Genomic DNA, 25672 nt, shown 5'->3' with positions numbered 1-25672 from the left:
TGCAGGGATGCACAGTGTCCCACTAAAAGGTGGGTGACTGAAAGGGGCAGAGTGGGAGAGGAAATTCAGGGTCGTGTCCTTGCGGGGCATCCCTACAAGTCCCAGGACTGTAGCCCTCACCAGCCTGGCTTTGAGACACAGCGCTTCTTCATCACCTTCTTGATGATTCTGTGTCCCACCTCAGGGCAAGCCCATTCTTACCCATGCCCGGAGCCATGCCTGTGTTAGCAGCTGGCTAGGGCTGCCATAGCAAAGCTCTGCAGGTGGGAAAAGAGATTCATCTTCTCATGGTTCTGGAGGCCAAGAGTCCAAGATTAAAGCATTAGTCTTTCCTATGTCTCTGGGATCTTCAGTGTTTCTATGAATCTGTGTCCAGATCTGTAGAACACCAGTCACACTGGGTTACAGCCACCCAAAAAGCTTCATTTTAACTTCATCACCTCTGTAAAGGCCCATCTCCGCATATAGTCATATTCTGAGGCACTAGGAGTTAGAACTTCAAAGTATGGATTTTGGGGGGATGCAACTCAGCCCCTAGCACTGCCTCTCCTCAATTTCTGGATTCTCAGTCTTCAGGTTGGAGGGGCTCCTGGCAGAGGGAATGTCCTCAGACTGCCCCTGAACTGAGCAGTAGAGCCCATGAGAAAGGCCACATGGAAGCCAGGGGAGCCCCAAGGAGGGCCCTGGGGAGCCTCCTGGATTAGACAATGCTCGGGCTGGTCTCAAAGAATGAGCAGGAGCTGGCCTGGATGGATAAGCAGCGAAGAGTGTCCAGGAGTAGCTGGTGGGGGTTGGAGGTATAGCAGAGCCGGGGCCTCTGGGGGTGACTTGGCGCCAGTGGAGTGCAAGGCCACAGTGGCTCAGGAGATGAGGAAGGAGGAGAGGAGGAAGCCGTGCTCTGGTGGCAAGAGAGCAGAAGAAGGGTTCAGGCAGGGTGACACGGCAATGTGCTGTTTCAGGACGTCCCGAGTGTCCCGGGGACCGTGAGCCAGGAAGGGTGGGACAGGAGCAGAGAGGTGGGCTGTGATCAAAGGAATGATTTGGGCAAAAGGAACGGCAGTGGCTTAGACAGGGGGTTGTGGTGGAGATGGTGGGTGCTGGGAGGGTGGCACTGGAGGGTTCAGATGTGAGTGTGACACATTGGTGTTGGGCAGAGATGGGCACAGGCGGGGGTGCAGGGAACTCCGCTCGCTGCACAGGGAGGTCAAGGGAGGGGTGGAGGGGGCAGCTTCTGTAGGGGTTCCTCTGGGCATCCCAGAGAGACCAGAGTCCCCACCCCGTTGCCCTCTCCTTCCCCTGGGGGTCAGAAGTGATGGCTGAACTGAGCTGGCGGGCGGGCTCTGCTTCCCCCACAGGCTTCCTGGAGAAGAATCGAGACATGCTGAGCACAGATATCCTCACTCTGGTCTACTCCTCCAAAAACAAGTTCCTGAAGGAGATATTCAAGCTGGAGTCAGCAGGGACCAAGCTGGGCCAAAGCACCATCATCCGGGCTAGGGCAGGGAGCCAGCTCTTCAAGGTGGGCTCCCGTGGGTGGCCCTGCCAGTGCCTCCTGGGTCTCTTGGCCCTCAAGGCCACGAAGGCCAGACAAGCATGCACAGGGATGACCTATCACCTGGGGTCTCCATTGTTCAGTCAGGGCCCAGAAGTGAGCGTAAAACAGGAGTGAGGTGTCGCTGCTGCTGCTGCATGGACAGCAGTAAGGTGACAGGTGCACCTGGATGTGCCTGCTTCTGAGGGTGTGGTGGTCTAGTGGAGGCACATCTGCTCTCGTTAATATTATGTTTCTGTATTGGTGTCTGTATATATGTTGTATGTGTATTGTGTGGTGTGTGCATGGTGTGTGTGTTTTGTATGGTGTTTGTGGGGACTAGGTGTGGTGTGTGTGGTGTGTGGTGTGTGTGGTGTGTGTATGGGTATGTATGTGTATGTGGTATGGGATATGTGTGGTATGTGTGTATGGGGGTGTGTTATAGTGTGGATGGTATGTATATGTGTGATGTGGGATGTGTGTGTGGGGGGTGTAGTATATGTGGGATGTGTGTGTGGGATAGTATGTTTGCTGTGTGTATGCATGTGCTATGACGTATGTGATGTGTGTAAGTGGTACGGGGTGTGTGTGTGTGTGATAATGGCGTATGTATGGTGTGTATGTGTGTTATGGGGTGTGTGGCATGTACCAGGGAGTGTACTATGGTATGTAGTATATGTGTGTGATGTATGTGTGTGGTATGTGCATGGTATGGTATGTGTCTTATGTCGTGTGTGTGTGTGTGTGTGTGTGTGTGTGTGGTACAGGGTGTGTGGTACAGCAGCAGTGGCACTAAGGGCCACTGACCAGGAAGGTGGACAGCAGAGAGCCCCCAGTGCTCCTCAAGGCAGAGTAGGATTTCCTGGTGGGATGAGGGTGTGCGCACCCACTCTGGCACACCTCCACCCCTTAAGAGTGACTGTTCCAGAAAAGCCCTGCAAATTATCTAATTATCTCCCTCCCACCCTGGGCAGGGAGCTGGGGCCTGCTGAGTGGCTATGGAACTTGGGGTATAAGAACTTGGGCTGTAGGCAGGAGAAACTGTGCCCCCTGTGCCCCACTGGCCACGCTGAGGTGCCCTTCACCTTTCCTCATGCCCCGCCTGACCTCTGCAGGAGGCCTCTCCTGTAACGTCAAGGCCCAGGGCCCACCGCGTGCAGGGCCATGCACAGAGCAGGCCCTGAGAGGCAACCGAGGAGCCATGAGGCTGTGCGGGAATTGCCCAGGTCTGGAACCAGGTGGAGTCAGGCTGGACCTCCTGCATCACTGAGCCAGGCTAAACTCTCTACAGCTGAGGCCAGGGTACAGGCTCGTTCTGGCTCTGTGGGACCCCAAGAGCATGTCCTGGGGATTTCAGGGAGCAGGACGACGGAGGGAAATGACGGTGAGGGAAATGCACGTGATTTTACAAACCAAGGCAACAGGAAAATGCAGCCCATTGTTACTATAAGTGCCAGTGATGGGGCATCCTCTTCTCAGAAGTGTTAACACATGTACTGCCAACTGATGGGATTTGGCAGTACATACCTTTGCTTGGGTGCATTTAACCTGGGAAGTGTTTGATCAAGGATCATCATTGCACAAAACACACACTGCGCTGCCTAGGGGCTTATGCTTGTTTCCACTTGCATCCATAATTTTGAAACATTTTTTTAAAAAACTATATACATATATTACAATGCATACAATGTGCACTGTAAAACATTTTTTAAAAACATACAAAACCAATACAAAAACTAAAAACATAGAAGGGTAGAGGCAAAAAATGAATGTTGTCAGTTCTCACATTCTTTCTCACTCTGGTGTATCATCTTGTACACCCCTCTTGGGAGGCCCCACCTCTAGACAGGACACCTTGCCCCATCTTGCTCACCAGAACCTATGGTGGGCCAGTGAGTGAGGGGCTGAATGAGTGCAGCCCTGCCTCTCTGTGGGACCTTGGCAGAAACCCTCATCTGGGTCAGCTGTGCCCCAGGCTGAGCTCCCCAGCCCCGCACTTGTGCCTCTGCTTCTGCCTGCAGTCTGCAGACTCCAGCAAGCAGCCCTCCACATTGGCAGGCCAGTTCAAGAAGTCCCTGGACCAGCTGATGAAAATCCTGACCAGCTGCCAGCCCTACTTTATCCGCTGCATCAAACCCAATGAGTACAAGAAGCCACTGGTAATGAGGGGAGGCTGGGCGCATGCATGGAGAGGGACGGGGCATCTACTAGATGATTCTCATGGCATCTAGGGTCACACTACTCCCTTCTGCAGGGTCTGGTCAGCATTAGGGCTCTCTACCCCCAGATGGGAACACTGAAGTAAGGTGACCAGTCTAGGCCATTCAAAGGTCAGTGACTGGCAGGGCTTTGTATAACCCAGACCTCTGTTGTCTCAGGCCTGTGTCGGGCTGTATGCCCTTGGCCAGGTGTTTTGTTTCTTTGAGCTGATTTTCTCTTCTGTAAAGTAAGAATTGTGCCTGCCTGTGGGGGCAGCAAGGACTGTACATGACGTTTTTGGCAAATTTGCAGGTGTAAACCCCACTCAATAAGGGGTAACAACCAGTACTAGGATGGAAGAGGCCGGCTAGCTGCTGGTCACCAAGACCTGAGGCCAAGCGCTCTTTGAAGGGTGGCTTTATCCGCCTATGCGTGGGGTGGGGTGGGAGCCTGCTGTCCGCCCGGGAGTCCCGGATCTGTGGGCTTGGGAATCCCACCCAGAGGCTGAGATACAGGATCCCCAAAACTGGAAGATGCCATATAAAAGGAGATAAAATGACAAAAAAAAATTTTAAAGGGGAAAAATTAATATTACATGAAATGGACTATATTTTTGAATAGAATAAAATTATATGAAATTGGGACTGGCCCAGGAAATCCTGAACGTATCTTCCTTAGAGGCACAACACCTCTTAGAGAATAACTGTGCTTCCAGAGGCCCTCTGGCCACCTTCCCACCCCAGCTTGCAGAGCTGGTACAGGTGGGCAGGGCCTGAGGCTGAAGTTCCTGTTTGTCCAGCACCCCTGGCTGGCACATTTCTCTGAGACAGTGGGTGTCCCGTGGTGGTTGAGAGGCAGGCTGAGGGTCAGGCAGGCTCGGGGTTAAACATGGCTCAGCCACTCAGGAGTGTGGTCCTGAGCCTCAGCCATCTCTCTTCAAACTGGACCTAAGTATCCCATCATGCAGGGCTGTTGGAAAGATGAAATGAAAAACACTGAGCCCACAGGAAATGCTCAATAGGTGGAAGCCAATTAGTTGCCCAGACTAACTGCCTGGGGGCCGTGGACCCCATCAGCAGTTGGCTCTGCGGCCTTCAGTGCTCCCGTGTGGGTAACTGCCTGCTGGTGAGCTTGCCAGATTCGAGGGTGTGCCCCTAGTCCCCTGGCTCGGAGGTTGAAGGGAGGTTGTCCAGAAGCTAAGCAGTATAGACCGAGGCCATGGTGGGGACCCATGTCCCCGGGCAAAGCATCGGGCCTGTATTCCTATCTGTCGGCCCTGCTGTCCCCGGATGGGAGGTGGGGGGCACAAAGAGTAAGTTGGCTAGAATATTTTCTGACACTGGGCATGAAACGTATTTCTTCATTCCATTAGACTGTGGGAGGCAGAATGGTCTGGAAGCGCCCAGCCCAACACAGGCAAGGCCAAGGGAACTATTTCAGCACGACATATGCACATAACTTTTCTATTCGTTCTCAATAACTTTGCATATCCTGAGAACGAAGGAAGCATTGAGTGCTCTGGTGGGCGTTACAGTTTGTACCGACTTTCAAGTCCTCGGAAGCACTTTTGGGGCTTTTCAGGGACCTCAGACCAAACGCCTCTCCTAGAAAGAGGCCCCGCAAGCGCTGCTGAGTTCTCCTGCGTGTGGGCAGGTGTAGGCTGGGGGCTGGGGCCGGCTGGGCAGGTGCAGGCTGGGGGCTGGGGCGGGCTGGGCAGGTGCAGGCTGGGGGCTGGGGCGGGCTGGGCAGGTGCAGGCTGGGGGCTGGGGCCGGCTGGGCAGGTGCAGGCTGGGGGCTGGGGCCGGCTGGGCAGGTGCAGGCTGGGGGCTGGGGCCGGCTGGGCAGGTGCAGGCTGGGGGCTGGGGCGGGCTGGGCAGGTGCAGGCTGGGGGCTGGGGCCGGCTGGGCAGGTGCAGGCTGGGGGCTGGGGCGGGCTGGGCAGGTGCAGGCTGGGGGCTGGGGCCGGCTGGGCAGGTGCAGGCTGGGGGCTGGGGCGGGCTGGGCAGGTGCAGGCTGGGGGCTGGGGCCGGCTGGGCAGGTGCAGGCGGCTCAGGAAGCCCCGCTCGCGTCTGCCCCGCAGCTCTTCGACCGCGACCTGTGCCTGCGGCAGCTGCGGTACTCGGGGATGATGGAGACCGTGCGCATCCGCAGGTCTGGCTTCCCCGTCCGCTACACCTTCCAGGACTTCGCGCAGAGGTTCGGCGTGCTGCTGCCCAGCGCCCTCCGCCTGCAGGTGCCTGTCGCCCTCCGCCTGCGCGCACCGGCCCCAGGACCCTAGGACCCTCGGAAGCGGCGGCGGTCACCCTCCGAGCCTCTGCCTCCTCCAGGCGCCCCAACTCCCAGTTCCCCGGGCCCCCCTAGCTGCCCTCCAAGGAGGTGGACTCCAGGCTTCGAGATGACCCTCGTTGCTCCCTTCCTCCCGCTCCTCCAGCCACTTCTCTCACTCCCCGGGTGCCCTGGCAGGGAGGGAAGGGGCGGCTCGCTCCGGGTCACACTCCCTGGATGAGCTGGTGGGTGCACGTTGGTGCTAGGAGGTGTCTGCCCTTGAAAGCACAGACTTCTGTGGCAGGTGCTGGAGAGATGCTGTGTGGCTGATCGCTCTTTGGGGCAGGAGGTCCTTCCCATCCTTCCTCACACACTTAACCATCCTAAACTTTGGGCTGTCGGAGCACCCGACAGCCACACTGAGGCTCCAGGCCCATGCAGCGTCGTGGCCCCGAGGCTCTAGGTCCTGGGTGCTCCCTGGGCCCAGTCCTTGTTTGGAAGAGCTGGAGCCTGTGTGCTGGCTGAGCAACACTGACTGTGAAACCCAGAGGAGGAGGAGGACTTGAATCCCAGAAAGCATTGGAAAGGGGCCCTCTGCTTCCCACCTGGGGGAGGGGGGCTGCTCCAACTCCATCAGCCATCCTGTTTTCTCCTTGGCAGCTTCGAGACAAGGCTCGCCAGATGACCCTGCGCATTGCTGAAATGCAGCTGGGGACGGACAAAGAATGGAAAGTGGGAAAGACCAAAATTTTCCTGAAGGTGAGCCCCCGAACATGCTGCCTGAATTTCCTCCTTGGGGCTGGTCCCATGCCCACCAGGTGGCATCCCCTCACCCACCCAGAGCGAATGTCATGGGAGCCTGCTCAGGTATGGCCCCCACTCTGAGGCCCCCTGTTGTAGAAAGCCATGCTGGGGGGAAGGGAGGCAGGAGGAATGTGGGGAGGGCCCAGCCCAGCCTGCAGAAGTCCAGGAGGCCTCTCAGAGTGGGGAATCTAAGATAAGACCTGAGGATAAGGAGGAGCTGCTCCAAGCCACCAGGCAGAAGCAAGAAGCAGCTCAGGGTAGGCTTCCACTATCCCTGAGAATAGTCCTCCTCCTCAGTGCCAGCAGGTACAGTCTGAAGCCAGGTGGCCAAGGAGGGGAGGAATAGAGTGCCCATCCCTCCACTTCTCCCCATTCCTGGCTGCTCCTTGAGGCCACCATCAGAGGCCGAGTGTATTTCTGTGTCCACAGTGCCCACCTGGGCACATGAAGAGGCTCAGCATCTGCTTGATGGGAGGCTGATGGAGGTAGGAGAGGGCACCAAGCCTTTGCCTCTCCTTACCACTTGCCAAAGCACCAAGCTGCTTTGTGTTCTACAAGGATGGTAGGGACTAGGATGGGACTAGGATGGCAAGCCCAAGGGAACAGCGATCCAGGTGAAGCACAAAGGCAGGCCAGAGAAAGTCATAGCTCAGGGGCAAATAGGGCTCATCAACTCACTTCGAATCCTACTTAAAGGCTGGGAGAAACATATTTCTATTGAAACAAGCATGAGTCTATAATACAAGTTGGGTGACATTTCACATGAATTGTGGGAAATAAAACAGCTTCGGGGAAACTTTTTGCCTGCTCCTTGGGTTCTCCAGAGTGGAAATGAAATTTGCCACATTGAATTAACAAGAAGAGAGAGCTAAAACGGGAAGTTCTTCGATTGGGAACTGGGGTATTGTTGCAGCTCCTGTCTCTGAGCCACATCAGGAACAATTTGAAGGCCCCTTCCCCTGCTTGCCTCCTGGGAACACATATGGGAAAAGTCTGAAAGATGTTTCTGGAGACAGAGCCCTGGCCCCAGGTAGGGTGTGGAGATGAGTAGAGGCAGCTACATACCGGATGTCTTCTGTCCCAGGATAACCAGGACACTCTACTTGAGGTACAGAGGAGCCAGACCCTGGACAAGGCAGCAATCAACATCCAAAGAGTACTGCGAGGCTACAAATACAGGTGCTGGCCTGGCCCAAGCCCCTCTCAGCCCACATACTTACATCTACTCATGGGCTCATCTGCCACATGTATATATCCTCTTTGGTGAAACATCTGTCTGTGTCGTTTACCCTGTTTCTGGTCGGATTCTTCGTTGAGTTGTGAGAGTTATTTATATATTCTAGACCCTAGGCCTTTGTTGGATGTATGGTTTGCAAATATCTCCTCCCAGTCTTCAGGTTTTCTTATTTATTTATTTATTTATTTATTTATTTATTTATTTATTTGAGAGAAAGAGAGAGAGAGTACAGAGGGAGAGTGTGAGAGAGAAGCAGACTCCCTACAGAGCAAAGAGCCTGATGTGGGGCTCTATCCAAGGATCCTGAAATCATGACCTGAGCGGAAGGCAGACACTTAACTGACTGAACCACCCAGGGGCCCCTAGTTTTTCTTTAAGTCCTCTTAAGTGGGTCTTTGTGGAGCAAAATTTTTAGTTTTGAGTGAATCCAGTTCATCAAATTTCCTTTCATGGAGCATGCTTTTAGTGTCACATCTAAGATCTCTGCCTGAAAGTTTTCTCCAATCTTTTTTTTCTAGAAGGCTCTGTAGTTTTACAGTTTACATTTAGGTCCATTTTCATTTTGAGCTAAATCTTGTATCGCATGTGAGACTTAGGCTACAGTTCTTTTTAAATCTTTTCCCCAGTGGATGTTGCCACAGCATCATTCATTGAAAAGTCCATCCTTCTCTCAATTAATTGATTTTGCACCTGTGTCGAAAATCAGGTGGGCGTATTTGGGGGCTTGTTTCTGCATTCTCTATTCTGTTCCATTGATCCATGTGTCTGTTCCCTTGCCACACTCTCTTATTCCCTGTAGCTATATAAGTCTTAGACTTGTGTAGACTGAGTCCTCCCACCTCTTTCTTTTTCAAAATTGTTTTAGCTGTCTGGGCCCTTTGCCTTTCTAAGGAAAGACCTTATCCATATCTACAAAATATTCTTGCTGGGATTTTTGGTAATAATTATGTTATACATAATTTGAGGAGAATTGACATCTCTACTATCTTAAGTTTTCTAATCCATGAATTCTGTTTATTTAGATCTTCTTTGATGTCCTTCACCAATGTTTTGCAGTTTTGTTATACATGTTCTGAACATGTTTTGTTAGATTTACACCTAGATTGGGGGCATTTCTTTGAGAAATTATAAATGGTACTGTATTTTTAATTTTGGCATTGATGTGTTCATGGCTAGTCTAAAAATATTATTGATTTGTTTGTGTTGACTTTGTTTCGTGTCACTTTACTGAAGCCACTTACTTTTTATGGATTTCTTGAAATTTTCTATGTAGACAATCACATCTGCAAAAGGGACAGCCTTATTTCCTCCTTTCCAATCTTTATGTCATTTATTTACTTTTCTTGCTTTATTGCACTGGCCAGAACTTCCAGTACTATAAGATTGGTAAGAGCAGATATCTTTGCTTTGTTTCATATCTCAGAGAAAAGCACTCAGTCTTTAACCAATCAGTATAATGTTAGCAGTAGGTTTTTTGTAGATGTTTTTTATCAAGTTGAGGACATTTCCTATACTCATAGTTTTCTGGGAGTTTTTCTCAGAAATGGGTGTTGAATTTTGTAAAAAAAAAATTTTTTTTTGCATCAGCTGATAAGATCATGTGATTTTTTTTTCTTGTTTAGCCTTTTAATATCGTGGATTATATTGATCAATTTCTGAATCTTGAACCAGCTTTGCATGCCTGGAGTAAGTCCTACTTAGTCATAGTGCATAGTTCTTTTTATATATTGCTGAATGCTATTTGGTAATATTTTGTCATGAATTTTTGCATCTATATTTATGACATCTATAGTTTTCTTTTTCTTCATTTGTAATGTCTTTATCTGGTTTTGGTATCAGAGTAACATTACCTTCATAAAATGAATTAGGAAGTGTTTCCTCCTCTTCTATTTTCCAGAAGAGATTGTGTAGAACTGATGTGAATTCTTCTTTAAATGTTGCTAGAATTCTCCATTAACACCATGTTGGCCTGGAGACTTCTTTATGGAGAGTTCTTAATTATAAATTCCTTAATATTTGGGACACCTGGGTGGCTCAGTGGTTGAACATCTGCCTTTTGCTCAGGTCTTGATCCCGGAGTCCCGGGATCGAGTCCTACATCGGGCTTCCTGCATGGAGCCTGTTTCTCCCTCTGCCTGTATCTCTACCTCTCTATATCTCTCATGAATAAATAAGTAAAATCTTTTTTTAAAATTCCTTAATAGTTAAAAGACAATCTAAAGTATACATTTCTTCTTGAGAGAGTTGTGGAGCTTTTTGAAGTATTGAGGTCCATTTCATCTAAGTTGTCAAATTTAGATGTATATGGTTATTCATAGTATTCTATTATTATCATTTTGATGTCTGCAGAAGCTATGATGATACCCCGTTTCATTCCTGATATTGACAATTTGTGTATTTCTCTTTTCTTTGTCTGTTTTGCTAGAGGTTTGTCAATTTTATTGACCTTCTCAAAGAACCACCTTCTGATTTCATCTGTTACTTTTCTTTCTTCCTGTTTTCAATTACAGTGATTTCTGCTCTTTTTATTATTTCTTTTCCTCTTCCAGTTTTGAGTGTATTTTACTCTTATTTTTCTAGATTATTAAGGTGGGAACTTAGACAATGGAACTTAAACCTTTTCTTCTATTCTAGTGTAAAATGCTAGAAATCTCCTCAGCACACTTTAGCTGTGTCTCATACATTTTTATATAGTGTTCTTTCATTTTTATTCAGTTCATTTTCAAAGAAGTTTCCTCTGAGACTTTCTCTTTGGTCCATGTGTTATTTAGAAGTATGTTGTCAAGTTTCTTAGTGTTTGGAGATTGTCCTGTTATCATACTGTTCTTGATTTCTACTTTGATTCCATTGTGGTCAGAGACATACTCTGAGTTAAATATTTTAACGTGCTGATATTTCCCTTATGGCCCAGGATAGGGACTGTTTTATTATATGTTCTAAAGGTCTTTGAAAAGGATATATATTCTGCTGTTTGGTGGAATTTTCTAAAAGTGTCAATTAGATCTTATTGTTTGATAGTGATATTGAATTTTATATTCTTGCTAATTTGTTGCCTAATTGTTCCACCGATTATTGAGGAGGGAGTGTTGAAGTCTCCAACTATAATTGTGTATTTTCCCATTTTTCATTTTAGTTCTATCATTTTTTGCTTCATATATTTTTCAGTTGTGTTGTTTGGTACATACACATTTAGGACTGCTATGTCTTCTTAGTAGATTTATCCTCTTATCATCATGTAATATCCCCCTTTGTATCTGGTTATTTTCTTTGCTCTGAAGTCTACTTTATCTGAGAATAATAGGGGCGCTCTTGTTTTATTTTGGTTACTATTTGTATGACATATATCTTTCAGTCTTTTACTTTCAACATGTATTTCAACTGAGTTTCCCATAGACAGTCATGTTTTTAAATCTATTAAGCCAATCTCTGTCTTTTAGTTGATGTAGCTATGCTTTTTATACTTAATGTAATTATTTATATGTTAGACCTTGAGTCTGCTATTTTAGTTTTTGTTTCTGTTTGTTCTCTGTTTTCTTTTTCCTGCCTTACTGTGGATTACCTAAATATTTTTTAAATTCCATTTTTATTTATTTAGAGTGTTTGAGAGTGTATTTCTTTTAATAGCTTTTTTTTAGTGGTTGCTCTATTATTACATGAAATATACACAAATTATGACAGTCTACCAGTGACATCATTTTACCACTTTGAGAAGCATAGAAACTTTATCTCCCTTTATGTCCATTTACCTTCTCCCATTTGTAATATAATTTTCCTTAAATGTTTCCTTTACACACATCTAGAATCATATCAGACAGTGTTACAAGTTTTGCTTTAATCATCAAAAATAATTTAGAAAACTCAAAAGGAGAGAAAAGCCTATTGTATTTGCCTATATTGTTGCTTACTATTTCTTTTTTTCTTCCTGACATTCCAAGGTTTCTTTTAACATTTCCTTTTTCTTTAAAGAACTTCCTTTAGTCATTTTTTTAGGATAGGTTTACTGGCAATTCTCTTAGTGTTTTTAGTTTTCCTTCATCTGATGATGTCTTGGTTTCTTCTTTGTATCTGAAAGATATTTTCACTAATGTAAATTCTGGTATAACGGCTCTTTTCTCTCAATCCTTGGAAAATAATTGTGCCACTTGCTCCTGGGCTTCATGGTGTCTGATAAGAAATGTGTGGTTTCTATCATGTTACTTTCAAGATTTTTTGCCTTCAGTTTTCAAAAGTTTGACCATGATGTATCTTGATATGATTTAGTTGACTTTATCCTGTTTGAAGTTTGCTCAGTATCCTGACTCTCTATGTTTATATCTTTTGCTACATTTATAAGCTTTCAGCCATTATTCCTTATAATGCTTTTTCAGCGCTGCCTTTTTTCCCTTTCTTTCTAAGACTCCAATAACAACAACAACAAAAATAGATACAGTCCCACTGGTCTGAAACTCTGTTTCAGAGTCTGAAACTCTGTTCACTTTGTTTTGGTCTCTTTTCTCTCTGCTTTTCAGACTGGGTGATTTCTACTGCTCTGTCTTCAAGCTCATTGACTCTTTACTCTCTTCTTTCCCTCTGTTGCCAAGCCCATCCATGGAGGGTTTTTTTTTGTTTGTTTGTTTGTTTGTTTGTTTGTTTTAGTTATTGTATTTTTCCACTCCATTTTGTTCTACTTTATGTCTTTTACTTCCTTAGTGAGACTTTGTGTTTTGTCATTTGTTTCAAGGGTGTTTATAATTGTTCATTGAAGCATTTTCATAATGGCTAACATTTCTGTCAGTGTTGGCACATGTTGCTTGTTTTTTCTCATTCTTTAGCTTCTAGTCTGGGGAATATGAGGTAAAAAGAAAAGCCAGAGGAGTTACCACTGTTACTCCTTGGGTCTGAGATCTCTAACTGGCCTGCCTTCTCTCCACATTTCAGAGTCTTCTTATATTTGTTTTATATAAATGTACAAGGTTTTTAGTTGTAGTTAGCAGGAGTAATGGGGGAAAAGTATGTCTACTCCATCTTCCCAGAAGTGATCATCAATGATAATTGATAGTGTTCTTGTTCTTCTGGACAATAAAATTATATACAAATATTAAAGAAAAGATAGAAACTAGAGTTTCTCAACTTCAGCTCTGTTAACATTTTGGATTAGATAAATCTTTGTTGTGAGGAGCTGTCCTGGGCTTTATGGGATGTTTAGTAGCATCCCTGGCCTCTACTCATGACATACCAGTAGCACCCTCCTCCCCCATCCCATAGTCATAGTAACCCAAAATGTCTCTAGACATTGCCAAATTGGGGAGTGGGGGCAATCACCCCCATATAAGAACCACTGGTATAAGTATTAGAAAGGAAAGAGATTATCTCTATTTTAGATAATTACTTACTTCAGCCTTGTATTAGAATCAACTGGGGAGACATTTATACTATGTGTGTATACATATACCACAAAATATTAGATAGATAGATAGATAGATAGATAGATAGATAGATAGATAGATATTCTCCAGACCCATTAGCCAAGATTCTGACTTAATCAGACTGGGTAGGACCTGGACATCAATAAATATTGATGTTCTCCAGATCATTTTTATTTTTTAAAAAAATATTTTATTATTTATTTATTCATGAGAGAGGTAGAGATACAGGCAGAAGGAAAAGCAGACTCCCTGTGGGGAGCCTGGTGCAGGACTCTATCCCAGGACCCAGGATCACTACCTGAGCCAAAGGCAGATGCTCAACCACTGAGCTACCCAGGTGCCTTCCCCAGATCATTTTTAATATGGTTGAGATCTACTGTCCTAAACCTAAAAAAAAAAAATCCTGAAAAATTATTAGAAATGGTAAGGAAACTCAGGTAAGTGTGAGATAAATGTACATCTATATGCACCAAGCTCACTTCACCAGGAGCCATGTTTCAGGTTACCCCTCTGTATTTAGGCCACTTTCCACCATGCAGAGGGGAGCAGTCTCGTGGAACTTCAGGGGCTGCCCTCCTGCCTTGACCTGCCTCCAGAGAGGCGCCCTGGTCCTAGGATTTCTGACCTGGTTCCCAGCAGACACCTGGGCTACTGGTCAGAGGATCAGGAAAAACCTGACAAAGAGTAAAAAGTTGGAAATGAGCTTTATCCCTTCATAGATCTTTGGAAGGAGTGAGGAAAAATTATCTGATTGCTCTAAAAATTGGACTGTCCTAATTCATAGATTTGTGTAGTTGGCAGTAGATTTAAGTTCTTAACATGTGTGTCTTTGGCTTATAAAGCCTTCTGGGAAAGAAATAATGTATGTATTCATTTTCTCCAACACTTCATTATCCCTCTTCCCTTCAAATCATCCCCCCCCCCCAAGACTTTGAAATGTCTAAGGTTGTTACACATTCAGACTTGCATTTCCTCTTCTAGGAAGGAGTTCTTGAGACAGAGGCAGGCAGCTGTGACCCTCCAGGCCAGGTGGAGAGGCTACTACAACAAGCGGAACTTCAAGCAGGTGAGAGGACTCACTAGGGAGACTACTCCAACTGTGAAAGCTTGTTCATGTGACTATGAGAACGCAGGCAGGAAGGATCAGATCACTAACTCACTATAACAGGCCTCAAATGACCAGCCCTCAGCATTCTACATACTCTCTGTTTAGCGTCATCTAAGGTGACATGGTCTGTGGGCTTCAGAGTGATCTCTTGCAGAAGTTTGGACGTCTCTAGAGCTAGGATAAGATGTCCTGCTCTGAAATCACGTAATGATTGTCTTCTCAATTTGCAAGCAACAAAGTGGGTTGATGGATTAGTCTCTGTTTCAAGCCCTGCTTTCTAATTTTTTTCTTAACCACAGGCACTGTTAATGAGTGTATATTCAATAAATGAACTAGAACAAACTTAACCACACCCTATTGGGCCTCACTTGACTGCTTTCCTTTGTCATGGACGTGACTGTGGTGGGGACATGCAAACCAGGGCCAAGAAACCAGGCTCAGGAAACCAGGACCAGATGAGCTATGAAAGGCTACAGTTCTGTGGAGGAGAGTGAAGGCCTCTGGTTACTGGGCTGTGGAATGATGCTTTGGAGGCAAGAGGAGCCTTTGAGAGTCTGAACAGGAGAGGCTGAAAGGCAGGGAACAGGGGAGCAGAAACAAGATGCACATCTTTGCATTTTGAAATTTGTCTATGTGCTGTGGTCACAAGGATGTAATGGCAGCTGACATGGATGGAAAGGCTGCTTAGAAGCCTTGCTTTGCATACATCATTTTATTTATTATTAAACCAACCCCACATGTCAAGAAGCTGAGGTATTGAGAGATTAAATAATTTTCCCAGGAGCACACTAAGCAGTAGGTATTGAGGTATTGAGGTATTGAGCACACTAAGCTGAGGTATTGAGAGATTAAATAATTTTCCCAGGAGCACACTAAGCAGTAGAGCTGGGGTTTGAATGCAGATCTATATAACCTCTAGGCTTGTAAGATGAAACATGACCCCACACACCTGGCACCCATTGGATTGGTCTTTGAGAAGCCAACAAGGCTCATCCAGGGGCTCAGGAATTGCTGTGCACCAAAGCATGTTTGCAGCATAGAAGTGGATTTATTATTTCCTCTTTATTTTAAAGATCCCAGAAATTAGCTTCATGAAGCAAGCCACAGGCCTCCACACAGGTGCACTAGCTTCTGATGGTTTACATGGACTGGGCTTTAGGTGTGACAAGCAAGGCCTCTGGAATCCCATCACCCATGTGACATCCAAACCAATTCTCTAATCTGGCCACTTATTGATTATGCCATTTAATAATACTTGTTTAGCACTTACTTGCATGCCAAGGACTGTTCTAAGCGCTTTGCAAGTAATAACTCACTTAACATGCTCATGCTTGTAGATGCATAACATTTTCGCACTATCTCTTTGCCAAAAAGTAGATCCACTGTAAAGCTAATTTGCAAGGTCTCCTGGGGTGTATGACTTGCCTCTCTTTCTCTCTGTCCCTTTGGGAAGGCCTTCTCTATGCTCTTTGCCCTGTTGGGCCCAGGCTTCCTTTTGAGTGTCTGTTCCTTTTGCCTCCACAGATCCTCTTGGGTTTTGAGCGCCTGCAGGCCATTGCCCGGAGCCAGTGGCTAGCAAAGCAGTACCAGACCATGCGGCAGAGGATGGTCCAGCTGCAGGCACTCTGCAGGGGCTACCTTGTGCGCCAGCAAGTCCAGGCCAAGAGGAGGGCAGTGGTGGTCATACAGGCATATGCCAGGGGCATGGCTGCGCGGCGGAACTTCCAGCAGCAGAAAGCCAATGTAGGTGTAGCCCTCCTCATCAGTGAGGGCTGACTGGGGCCCATAGCAGGAAGGCAGACAGGAGGGGTGAGCAGCAACATAGAGCTCTCACCAGACACTCCCATCCCCTCTGTGTCCAAAGTTATTACTGCAACATGTCCTTATATGCTCTGGGACACCTAGGTCCCCCCAGGAGCATGGAGGATGTGACATAGAAGAGGCATCATGTCACCAGGATGGTCTTATACCTGGAACCTGGAAATTGAGCTTCTTGATCCCCTTCTCTTAGCCTTGGGGACACTTGGCAGGACTGGTCCATCCCTGAACGATGGAGGAAATCAGGGCCAGATGAGCTATGGGAGACCACAGCTCTGTGGAGGAGACGAAGGGCCCCTGTGAGTGGGCCATGGCACGACACTTCTGGGGCAGGGAAATTCCAAGAGAAGCCTTTGAGTCTCTGGGCAGGAGAGGCTGATGGGCAGGGAGCAGGGGAGCGGTGCAGGGTGTACATCCCTGCATTTTGAAATTTCACCCTTGTGATCCCCTTTCCTACAGGGGGCACCCGAGACTCAACCTCTTTCTTCAGAACTCACTCATTTGGCAACTGTGATAAGGAAAAGGCTGGGATGAAGTCTGAGCCTGCTCTGGAGATGAAAAATTGGGTCTGCTGAGCCCATTACTAGTACAGTGGCCAGGGCAAGTGAGACAATAGACCCACAGACATGCCTCTGCTCCCAAGTAGCCCCAGACGGGCCACAGATCAGCGTCACCTGTGCGCTAGTTAGCATGGCCCAGGGGCCCATCCTGGTGGAGCTTTGCTGTGCTTTAAGTAAAGGGGCCAGGTGGGCAGCTAGATGCTGGGAGCCCCTGGGGCTTGTGGCAGTAGCTCAGGGATCATGTCACAGTGAGGACACACAGGCAGCCTCCCTTCTCTGGACCTTTGATTCTCCGTGGGAAATGAAAAGCCCAGGGTGCTTGATCCCTAGTCACACTAGCTATTCTAGGATTTTAGAAGAAATCTTATTGATTTGAACAAATGACATCAGGGGGAGGTTTAGCTGGGTTCTGTGAGGTGCTTGCCTCCCCTGGGCCTGCGGTAACCTTTCCTCCCTGGGGTATGTGCACAGGGGCCTCTGGTCATCCCGGCTGAAGGGCAGAAGAGCCAAAGTATTCTCCCCACCAGGAAGCGTAAGTCAATCTACGATACCATCACTGACACGGAGATGGTGGAGCAAGTGTTTGGCTTCCTCCCTTCCATGATTGGTGGGCAGGAGGGCCAGGCTCCATGGCGCTTTGAGGTAAGATGGGCCCTGTTATTGAGGGGTCTCGTCTGGCAGGGGCTGGGAGAGTCAGCCTGGAGTGTCCCCGAGAAGCCAAGGCTAGGCTGCGGCGGGGTGGAGGCCGGCAGAATGGGTGGTCAGGTGTGTGCTGCAGTCCTGGGTGAGCAAACAAAGAAAAGGGGAGTGTGAGTTTCTGTGGCCAAATCCTCTCAGGTTAAGCAGGTTTATGACTTATGAGACTTGCTAGAACCTTTAACATACAAATGCTTTGGGGCTTCCAACCAGGCAGCATTTCCCACCCTGTACTTGACCCCCTCTCACAGAGCACTCTGCAGCCGCTGCTCTGCAGAATGTGACGTGGGGGCTGATGAACCCAAGAACTAATGAGCACTGTGGGAGGTGGGGGTGCAGGGACAGGAAGGCAGGACAGGAGGGCAGGAGCAGGGGCAGGAGGGAGCCAGTCCCCAGGGCTCTCACTCTGGGCCCCGAGACCCAGTGATCCAGGTACCCCCAGCCCCAAGTGCTTATGCCATTCCCCTGAGCATGTACACACACGCCAGGCTGTGTAGTCGGGGCAGCTGAGACCAGTTCTGCAGGAGGAGCAGCCCCCCAGGGCCCATGGAGGGTGTGAGGTGGTGGGAGAGGTCGCAGACAGCCGGGGCGTGCTTCATAGTGCGCCCGGACAGACCTGTCTTGGGGCTCCCTGGCCCCCAGAGATGCACACCCGCCAGCTAGCTGACCCTGACCCTCCCTGTCGCTGGCACCCAGGATCCGGAAGCAAAGAGCCAGAAGCTGCCCGAGGTCGACCTGGACGCGGTCCCCCTGGTGGAGGAGTCTGAGGACGATGGGGCCGGGCTGGCCGAGTACACCTTCCCCAAGTTTGCTGCCACCTACTTCCAGAAATCGGCCACCCACACGCACATCCGGCGGCCCCTGCGATACCCGCTGCTCTACCACGAGGACGATGCCGACTGCTCGGTACCCAGTGGGCCTCGGCCTCTCTGGCTGGACCCCCGCCCTGGACCCCCGCCCCGGGTGCGGGCAGCGAGCAAGGGCAGGGACTGGGCCCGCGCCGGCTGAGTGCTCCGTCTCCCTCTCCCCAGGCCGCGCTGGCCGTGTGGAACCTCATTCTGAGATTCATGGGTGACCTTCCAGAGCCCGTGCTTTTTGCCAGGAAAGGCTCGTGTGGCGGCTCCGTGATGCGGCACCTCCACGGCAGCCCGGGCAGGGACGCTGGCGCCCGGTCCCCCCAGCACTGCGAGGCCACACAGGTGCGCGCCGGTGGCGGGGAGGGGGCAGCCCCCCGGGGGCCTCGGGACCAAAAGGGTGACCAGACTGAGCGAGGGTCAGCCGTTGAGCCTCTGGCTTGAGCTCAGGAACCCGTGAGCCGGGCCTGCCCGGGGGTCTTTGAGGGACACGGTGGGTGCTGGAAAGGGCCTCCTGGGCTCTGGGTCTTAGGTTTGACCTGAACAGAATTCAGATGCGCAGGATGCGAACGTGGCACTTGGTGTTGCGAGTGACAGCGCGCTGTGTGCCAGTCACTCCTCTCGGGCCAAGCCCGTGAAGAAGGGTATTAAATTGATTCATTATATCGATAGAAATCGAGAAGTGAAGTGCCCAGAGCCGGGCTTTGAAACCATCCTGCTGAATTCAAAGACCAAGTCCTTGGCCTGTGGCCTGGCCTGCCCTCCGGTGGAAGGTTTATCCGTATCCCTATATCCGTAGGGTCCCAAGTCCTTCCTGAGGCCTCCACTCCGCGACGTGATCTTAATGGAACTAACCAAGAATAGTTCAAAGGAATTCCACAGTGGGATCCTCCGGCAGGAGGAGCCCCAGGACAACCCATAATTGGACACTAATTCCAATGGGGGGGGGTTCCCCACACTGAGCAATTCTCCAACACCAGCTGGGTGTGCCCCCGTGCCTCTCAACTGTGACAGTGTCTACCTGGGGGCAGAGTCAGATCCCAGAGTAAGGGTTCAGTCCTAGAGACCACCCCCCACTTTAGACACCAGTCACAAGTCCAAGCCGTCATCCGTGCTTCTGACCGACAGGCTACAAATCAGGGGTTCCTGTGACCCCCTACTTGGATTTGACTAATTTGCTAGAGCAACTCACGGAAGTCAGGGAACACTTTTTATTTTTTTTAATAAGGAAATATTTGGTTTATTTAAAAACAGGTACCCAAACATATGTGTCTAAATTTCCTGAGTTTTCAAATCTTGGCCCAAATACCTTGGGGAAAGCAGATATACTCAGGGAAACACTTTGCTAGATGACCAGTTTATTATAAAAGGATGCAACCCAGGAACAGCCAGACGGAAAAGATGCATTGAGCAAGGTTTGGGGAAAGGACAGTGGAGCTTGCGTGCCTTTTCCCAGGGTGCCATTCTCTCCAAATTTCCCAAAGCTCTCCAAACTCTGTCCTTTGGGTTTTTTTTTTTTTTTTTTTTTTTTGGAGTTCAATTTGCCAACATATAGCATAACACCCAGTGCTCATCCCGCCAAGTGCCCCCTCAGCGCCCGTCACCCAGTCACCCCCACCCCCCGCCCACCTCCCCTTCCACTACCCCTTGTTCGTTTCCCAGAGTTAGGAGTCTCTCATGTTCTGTCACCCTCACTGATATTTTCACTCATTTTCTCTACTTTCCCTTTATTCCCTTTCACTAATTTTTATATTCCCCAAATGAATGAGACCATACGTTTGTCCTTTTCCGATTGACTTATTTCACTCAGCAAAATACGCTCCAGGTCCCTCCACATCGAGGCAAATAGTGAGTATTTGTTTCTACTGTTTCTAGTTTCTAATGTCCTTTGGGTTTTTAAAGATTTTTGTTAATTTATTTATTCATGATGGAGAGAGAGAGAGAGGCAGAGACACAGGCAGAGGGAAAAGCAGGCTCCATGCTGGGAGCCCGATATGGGACTCAATCCCAGGACCCCAAGATCACGCCCCTGGGCCAAAGGCAGGCACTGAACCGCTGAGCCACCCAGGGATCCCCCTCCTTTGGGTTTTTAGTGAAGCTTCATTACTTAGACATAAGAATAGATCTTTGGCCCTTGGTGATCCAACTCAATCTCCAGCCCCTCTCTACTCCCTGGAGGTGGGAGGGAGGGGATAGAAAGTTCCAATCCCCCAATCACGGGGTGGGTCCCACTGACAATCCTCAGGCAGTTCTCAAAGTCACCTCATTAGTATAACAAAAGACACCTTTGTTGCAGGAAATTCCAAGGGTTTCCAGACCTCTGCGCCAGGAATTGAGATGAAGACCAAATATGCATATATATTTCTTACTATAAATCACAGCACACCACCCCATACATCCAGCATCTGGGACTCCACTTACACACCTGCAGGGTCCTGTGTGCAAACTAACTGCATAGAAATCCAAGGGGGCCTACAGCTTGAGATCCCTTGGCCAGACCTGGTGCAGGACTTACGTGGGAAGTTGTCCAAGTTAAGCCCTTACCCCGGATCTCTAGAAGCATCTATGCTTCCTCAGCATATGATTTCCTCAGACTAAGTGAGCTAAGAGAGGAAGCAGCAATGCCTAGTCTCCTAAGTCACATACCATGGTGGGTGGGAATGCCAGGGGGCACTGATCACTGGGGGCCGCTCAGGGAAGGGACCCTGGATGGTGGTCTGGCCACTCTGCACCTCTGGAGGGTCAGCACAGGGAGAAGCAGGACTGGCTTCCCAGAAGTGACGACTCAAGTTTTTCTTCGTATGCACATTTATTAAGCACCTGCTGTGTGCCTCCCACAGGAGCAATGAGCCTAGCCGGCCTTGCTCACCCTCGCCTGCCAGCTAGTGTGTTTTGCATTCCATCCCTGTGTGGCAAACCGGTTTGACCCGAACCCCCAACCCCACTGATCCAAACCCAAGCCCAATCTCACATTGAGCTCTAATTTTGGCAGCAACTTCTCATGATACCCTTAGGACAAGGTGGGACTCCTGCCTAAGGAGACTAACCCTTCCTAATAGCTGGAGACAAGCCCCACCCCACCCAGCCCAGGCCTGGAAGCCTAGATTCTTCTGATCCTCTGGCAGAGCTCCCATCTTGCAGTGGGCAGAAAGTATTCCAAATCATCCATGAAATTTTCACTGAGAATGACCATGGCCCAGGGTTGTCCTGGGCCCAGACCCGGCCCTACCCTGAAGGACTTTACTGGCAAGAGGTACAGGCTTTGGAATCAGAATGGTCCTGAGGCCTCCCTGAGGGCTGGTTAAGTGAGTGGTTCTCTCACCTCCCCTTGCCTCTGTTTCCTGACCCAGAAGTGAGGAGGAGGATGTGCATCTGTGAGTGCTGCAAAGCTTGGCCGAGATGCAGGGTTGCACTCAGCATTGTAAATCAGGCCAGGAAATGGCTGGGAGAGGTGGACACTGGCTCTGCCTAGGTGGCTGTCGGGTCAGCAGCAGCATCAAAGTGCTGGCCTGGCACGCCTTCCCTCAGGAACTGTCTCCATCCACAGAAGTCCAGCCGCAGAGACAGAGGGAGCAAGGACATCTCCTCCATGAAGCTAAAGCGGTCCTCCAAGATCACAGGCCAGGTGAGCCTAGGGTAGGGGGCCTTAGTCTGCTTCCAGCCCTGCTGTTGGCCTGCCACGGGAGCCCAAGCTTTTGCTTCCCTCCTTGCGCCCGGTTTCCTCCTCTGCAGATGAGGAGAATCACAGCTGTCCTGACCACCTCCTTTGTGTTTCAAGGTAACCAGCCAGCTGACTATTGGAGAGGAGGCATTTGAGCCTGATGGCCCCATCTCAGACCGACCCATGTCCAACCTGGAGAAGGTACACTTCATTGTGGGCTACGCTATCCTGCGGCCCAACCTCAGGTCAGTCCCCATTCCCACCTTAGCCCCACCTAGAACATCGGACCCCCTAACTGGCTCTCAGCCCATGGCCATAGCCTTCTCCTCTGCCTGCCCCCTAAGACACCCTGTCCTCTCCCTGCTCCCTGTCCTGGTGCCCACAGCCTGGGTCTGAGTACAGTAGATATTTAACCATTAAGAGTTCTCTACTTATTCTGTGTTAAAACCCAGGGGTAAAAGTGAGTTTGGGGGAATATATTTATCATGGGGTAGTGATAAATTTTATAATAGACTTTAATGCAGGGTCCTGTAAGTAAGCAACTTCCTCTTTTATATTACGTGTGTATTGCTCTACAGGAATTATCTTTTCATGTAAATTTTAAGAAATCTGTATACTGCTTTCAGAGACAGATTACTATATTTAGAGGCTCATATATTTTGGGTTATTATTTTTTACCAAATTTGGGAAATTTTGCCCATTAATTTTTCAAAGACTTTTTTCTATTTCATTCTCTCTCTCCCTCCCTTTGAATTCTAATTAAACATATGTAAGACCCTTTGATATCATTTCTTAGGTCTCTACAAGTCTGTTCCTCTTTTTTTTCTTTCCTCTCTGTTCTTTTGACTGGATAATTGCTATTGATCTATCTTCAGATTAACTGATCTTTCTCTTGTCTGTGCCAGTCTGCTGTTATACCCAGGTAACAGTTTGTTTGTTTTTTTAACTTTCAGATGTTATATTTTTTAGTTCTAGAGTTTATACTTGGTTCTTTTTATAGTTTCTATTTCTCTGCCGAGATTTCCTATTCACTATGAGCATAGTGTCCCTTGTGTGTCCCTTCAGCAGTGATGATAGTTTTAACATCTTTTCTGCTAAATCCAGTATCTGAGTCATCTTGGGGTCAGATGCCATTGACTGCCTTTCCCCTGGAGAATGGTCGTGTTTTTCTGTTTCCTCACATGTCTAGTACTAGACTGTTGCTTCCTCATAAATATATTACTTTTGGGTTGCATCCTAGACACTGAGGATGACATGTTTAAAGACTCTGGAATCTGCTATATTCTTTCAAAGAGTGTTGACTTTTGTTTTGGCAGGTCATTAACTTGGCTAGATTCAAACTCTGCCTTCCTGTAGTGAGCAGCAAATGGAATCCATGGTCAGTTATTTTAGCCTTTGCTGGGATTCCTGGAGTCTGCCCCACACATGTGTTGATCAGGGGCCAGCCAGAGACTTAGGAAGATTTTATATGCAAAATTGAGAACTCTTCTTCCCTGGTTATCTTCTTTTTTGTTTGTTTGTTTAAAGATTTTATTTATTTGTTCATGGGAGACACAGAGAAAGAGGCAGAGACATAGGCAGAGAGAGAAACAGGCTCCGTGCAGGAAGCCCAATGTGGGACTCGATCTCGGGACTCCAGGATCACGCCCTGAGCCAAACGCAGATGCTCAATCACTGAGCCACCCAGGTGTCCCTCTCTGGTTATCTTCATTCTGGGATTTCCCTTCTCACTTTCAACTGCTGGGTTGGGGTACCCCAAACTATGTCCTCTGGTTGTTCAAGCCAATAAGGCTATAGGGTTTAGCTACCTGTACGGCACCAACCCAGCAACTCTTCCAACTTAGTTCTGTTGGTAGTTCTCTCATGGTTAATCCTCCCTGGCCACCATATGCTCCAATATGGCAGGCATGTATAAACTGTGTCCAAATGAGATGCACTGTGGGTTCTCCAAGTACCTCTAGAGGCACTTCCACACAGTGCTGTCCTAGCTGGGGCTGACACTCTCAGTGATCCATTGAGACTTGCTCTCAAATCTAGCCCCTAATTGAACATATCACAGCCTCTTAGCACTGGAATCTTCTGGAATGATGGGCTGCCTGCTTGTCTGGGATTCTATCAAGATGCCTGAGTCCCAGCTTCTTTTGTGGTATCATCTTAGTCAACAAGAAGCCTGTCCATGCTTGCCCACCAAGTGCAACTCCCGGCTCCTGTCCATTCTTTCTCCCATCTGAGGTAGCTTAGAATTCTCCAGGAAGAAGCAGATGCTGGTCTCTTGTTCATAGAGGCCCCTAACTTGTGTCTCTGGGGCATACATAAGTCAAGCACTCTTAAGAACTCTGTCATTGTACCCCATTCCAGTACCCTGGGGTAGGCCAATGGGCTCCTGGAGTTCAGCATACCTGAGATAGGAGTGAGATGGATCTCTACTCTGGCAGACAGCCCCATCTCTATTAACGGTTTTCCTTGGGCTCCAGCTCCAGCTGGGGGCTAAGTGGGGGCTTCCCTCTAGCTCCCCATCGCTTGGAGGGAGTAGAGATGGGCCAAAGATCTCTCTACTCTTAGGAAGGCCCTTCCAGGAATCACCTTTCAAAGTTTTCATCTTCTTTTATGAAGGAGATGGCACAGTAGCTAGACTGGTTCTGCCATCTTTTAATAAATTCTACAAGAATATATATCTTTAGAATGTTGAGTATTATCATCTATCCTTGGCTCTGGGATCTTAGACTCCAAAACAAAGCAAATGTCCCCTCCACATCCAGCCGTGCATTAAATAAATGAGTTTTTGCAAGTTTTTATTTAAATTTCAGTTAGTTAACATGCAGTGTAATGTTAATTTCAGATGTAGAGTTTAGTGATTCGTCACTTACATACAACACCTGGTGCTCATCACAAGTGCTCTCCTTAATATCCATCACCCACCCATCTAGCCCATCACCCCACCCACCTCCCCTCTAGCAACATTCCATTTGTTCTCTATAGTTAAGGGCCTGTTTTCTGGTTTGCCTCTTTTTCTTCCCCCTGTGTTCATCTGTTTTGTTTCTTAAATTCCACATGTGAGTGACATCATACAGTATTTGTCTTTGACTAACTTATTTCCTTTAGCATAGTACTCTCCAGCTCCACCCATGTTGTTGCAAATGGCAATGAGTATTTATTAAGTACCTGCTCAGGGCCAGGCCTTAGCCTGAAGGCTGGGGATGCGGATATGAGGGCAACAGTGTCCCTGTCCTCTGGGAGCTCACTCTTTAGTGGGGAGCATGGGAGAAGCCAAACACCCACAATAACTGCTTGTGCTAAGATTGGAGTCCAGTGAGAGCACCAAGGACTAGTCATAATGCCCTCGCTGGGTGGAGTTGGAAGGAGGAAGGGTGTTCACCAGACAGAGGGAGAAGGTAAACAGGGTCACAGAGTCCTGAAACAGCCTGAGGGTCTGGAATTTTAAGTGGTTTCTCACAACTGGGGCATGGAGATTGAATTCAATTCTAGGAGTAGTAAGGAAAAGTTTTAAGAAAGAGAAGACTATGGTTATATTTGA

The 25672-nt window shown here is 48.3% G+C and overlaps 1 protein-coding gene across 2 annotated transcripts in view; it reads left to right on the top strand.

Annotated features, from left to right (window-relative positions):
- Window positions 1-25672, top strand: part of MYO7B (myosin VIIB) — an 85656-nt gene that overhangs the window by 40277 nt on the left and 19707 nt on the right. For both annotated transcript variants that reach the window (XM_072757463.1, XM_072757462.1), the window contains exons 15-26: window positions 1356-1519; window positions 3553-3690; window positions 5810-5962; window positions 6655-6753; window positions 7883-7977; window positions 14422-14506; window positions 16073-16291; window positions 17398-17568; window positions 18319-18528; window positions 18654-18821; window positions 22024-22101; window positions 22255-22382. In XM_072757463.1, the coding sequence (XP_072613564.1) occupies window positions 1356-1519; window positions 3553-3690; window positions 5810-5962; window positions 6655-6753; window positions 7883-7977; window positions 14422-14506; window positions 16073-16291; window positions 17398-17568; window positions 18319-18528; window positions 18654-18821; window positions 22024-22101; window positions 22255-22382 (1708 nt within the window). The remainder of the gene's footprint in view (window positions 1-1355; window positions 1520-3552; window positions 3691-5809; window positions 5963-6654; window positions 6754-7882; window positions 7978-14421; window positions 14507-16072; window positions 16292-17397; window positions 17569-18318; window positions 18529-18653; window positions 18822-22023; window positions 22102-22254; window positions 22383-25672) is intronic.

The sequence above is a fragment of the Vulpes vulpes genome, chromosome 5, assembly GCF_048418805.1.
Source record: "Vulpes vulpes isolate BD-2025 chromosome 5, VulVul3, whole genome shotgun sequence".
Lineage (NCBI taxonomy): Eukaryota > Metazoa > Chordata > Mammalia > Carnivora > Canidae > Vulpes > Vulpes vulpes.
The sequence above is the reverse complement of the archived record's forward strand: the minus strand, read 5'-3'. Positions and strand labels throughout refer to the sequence as shown.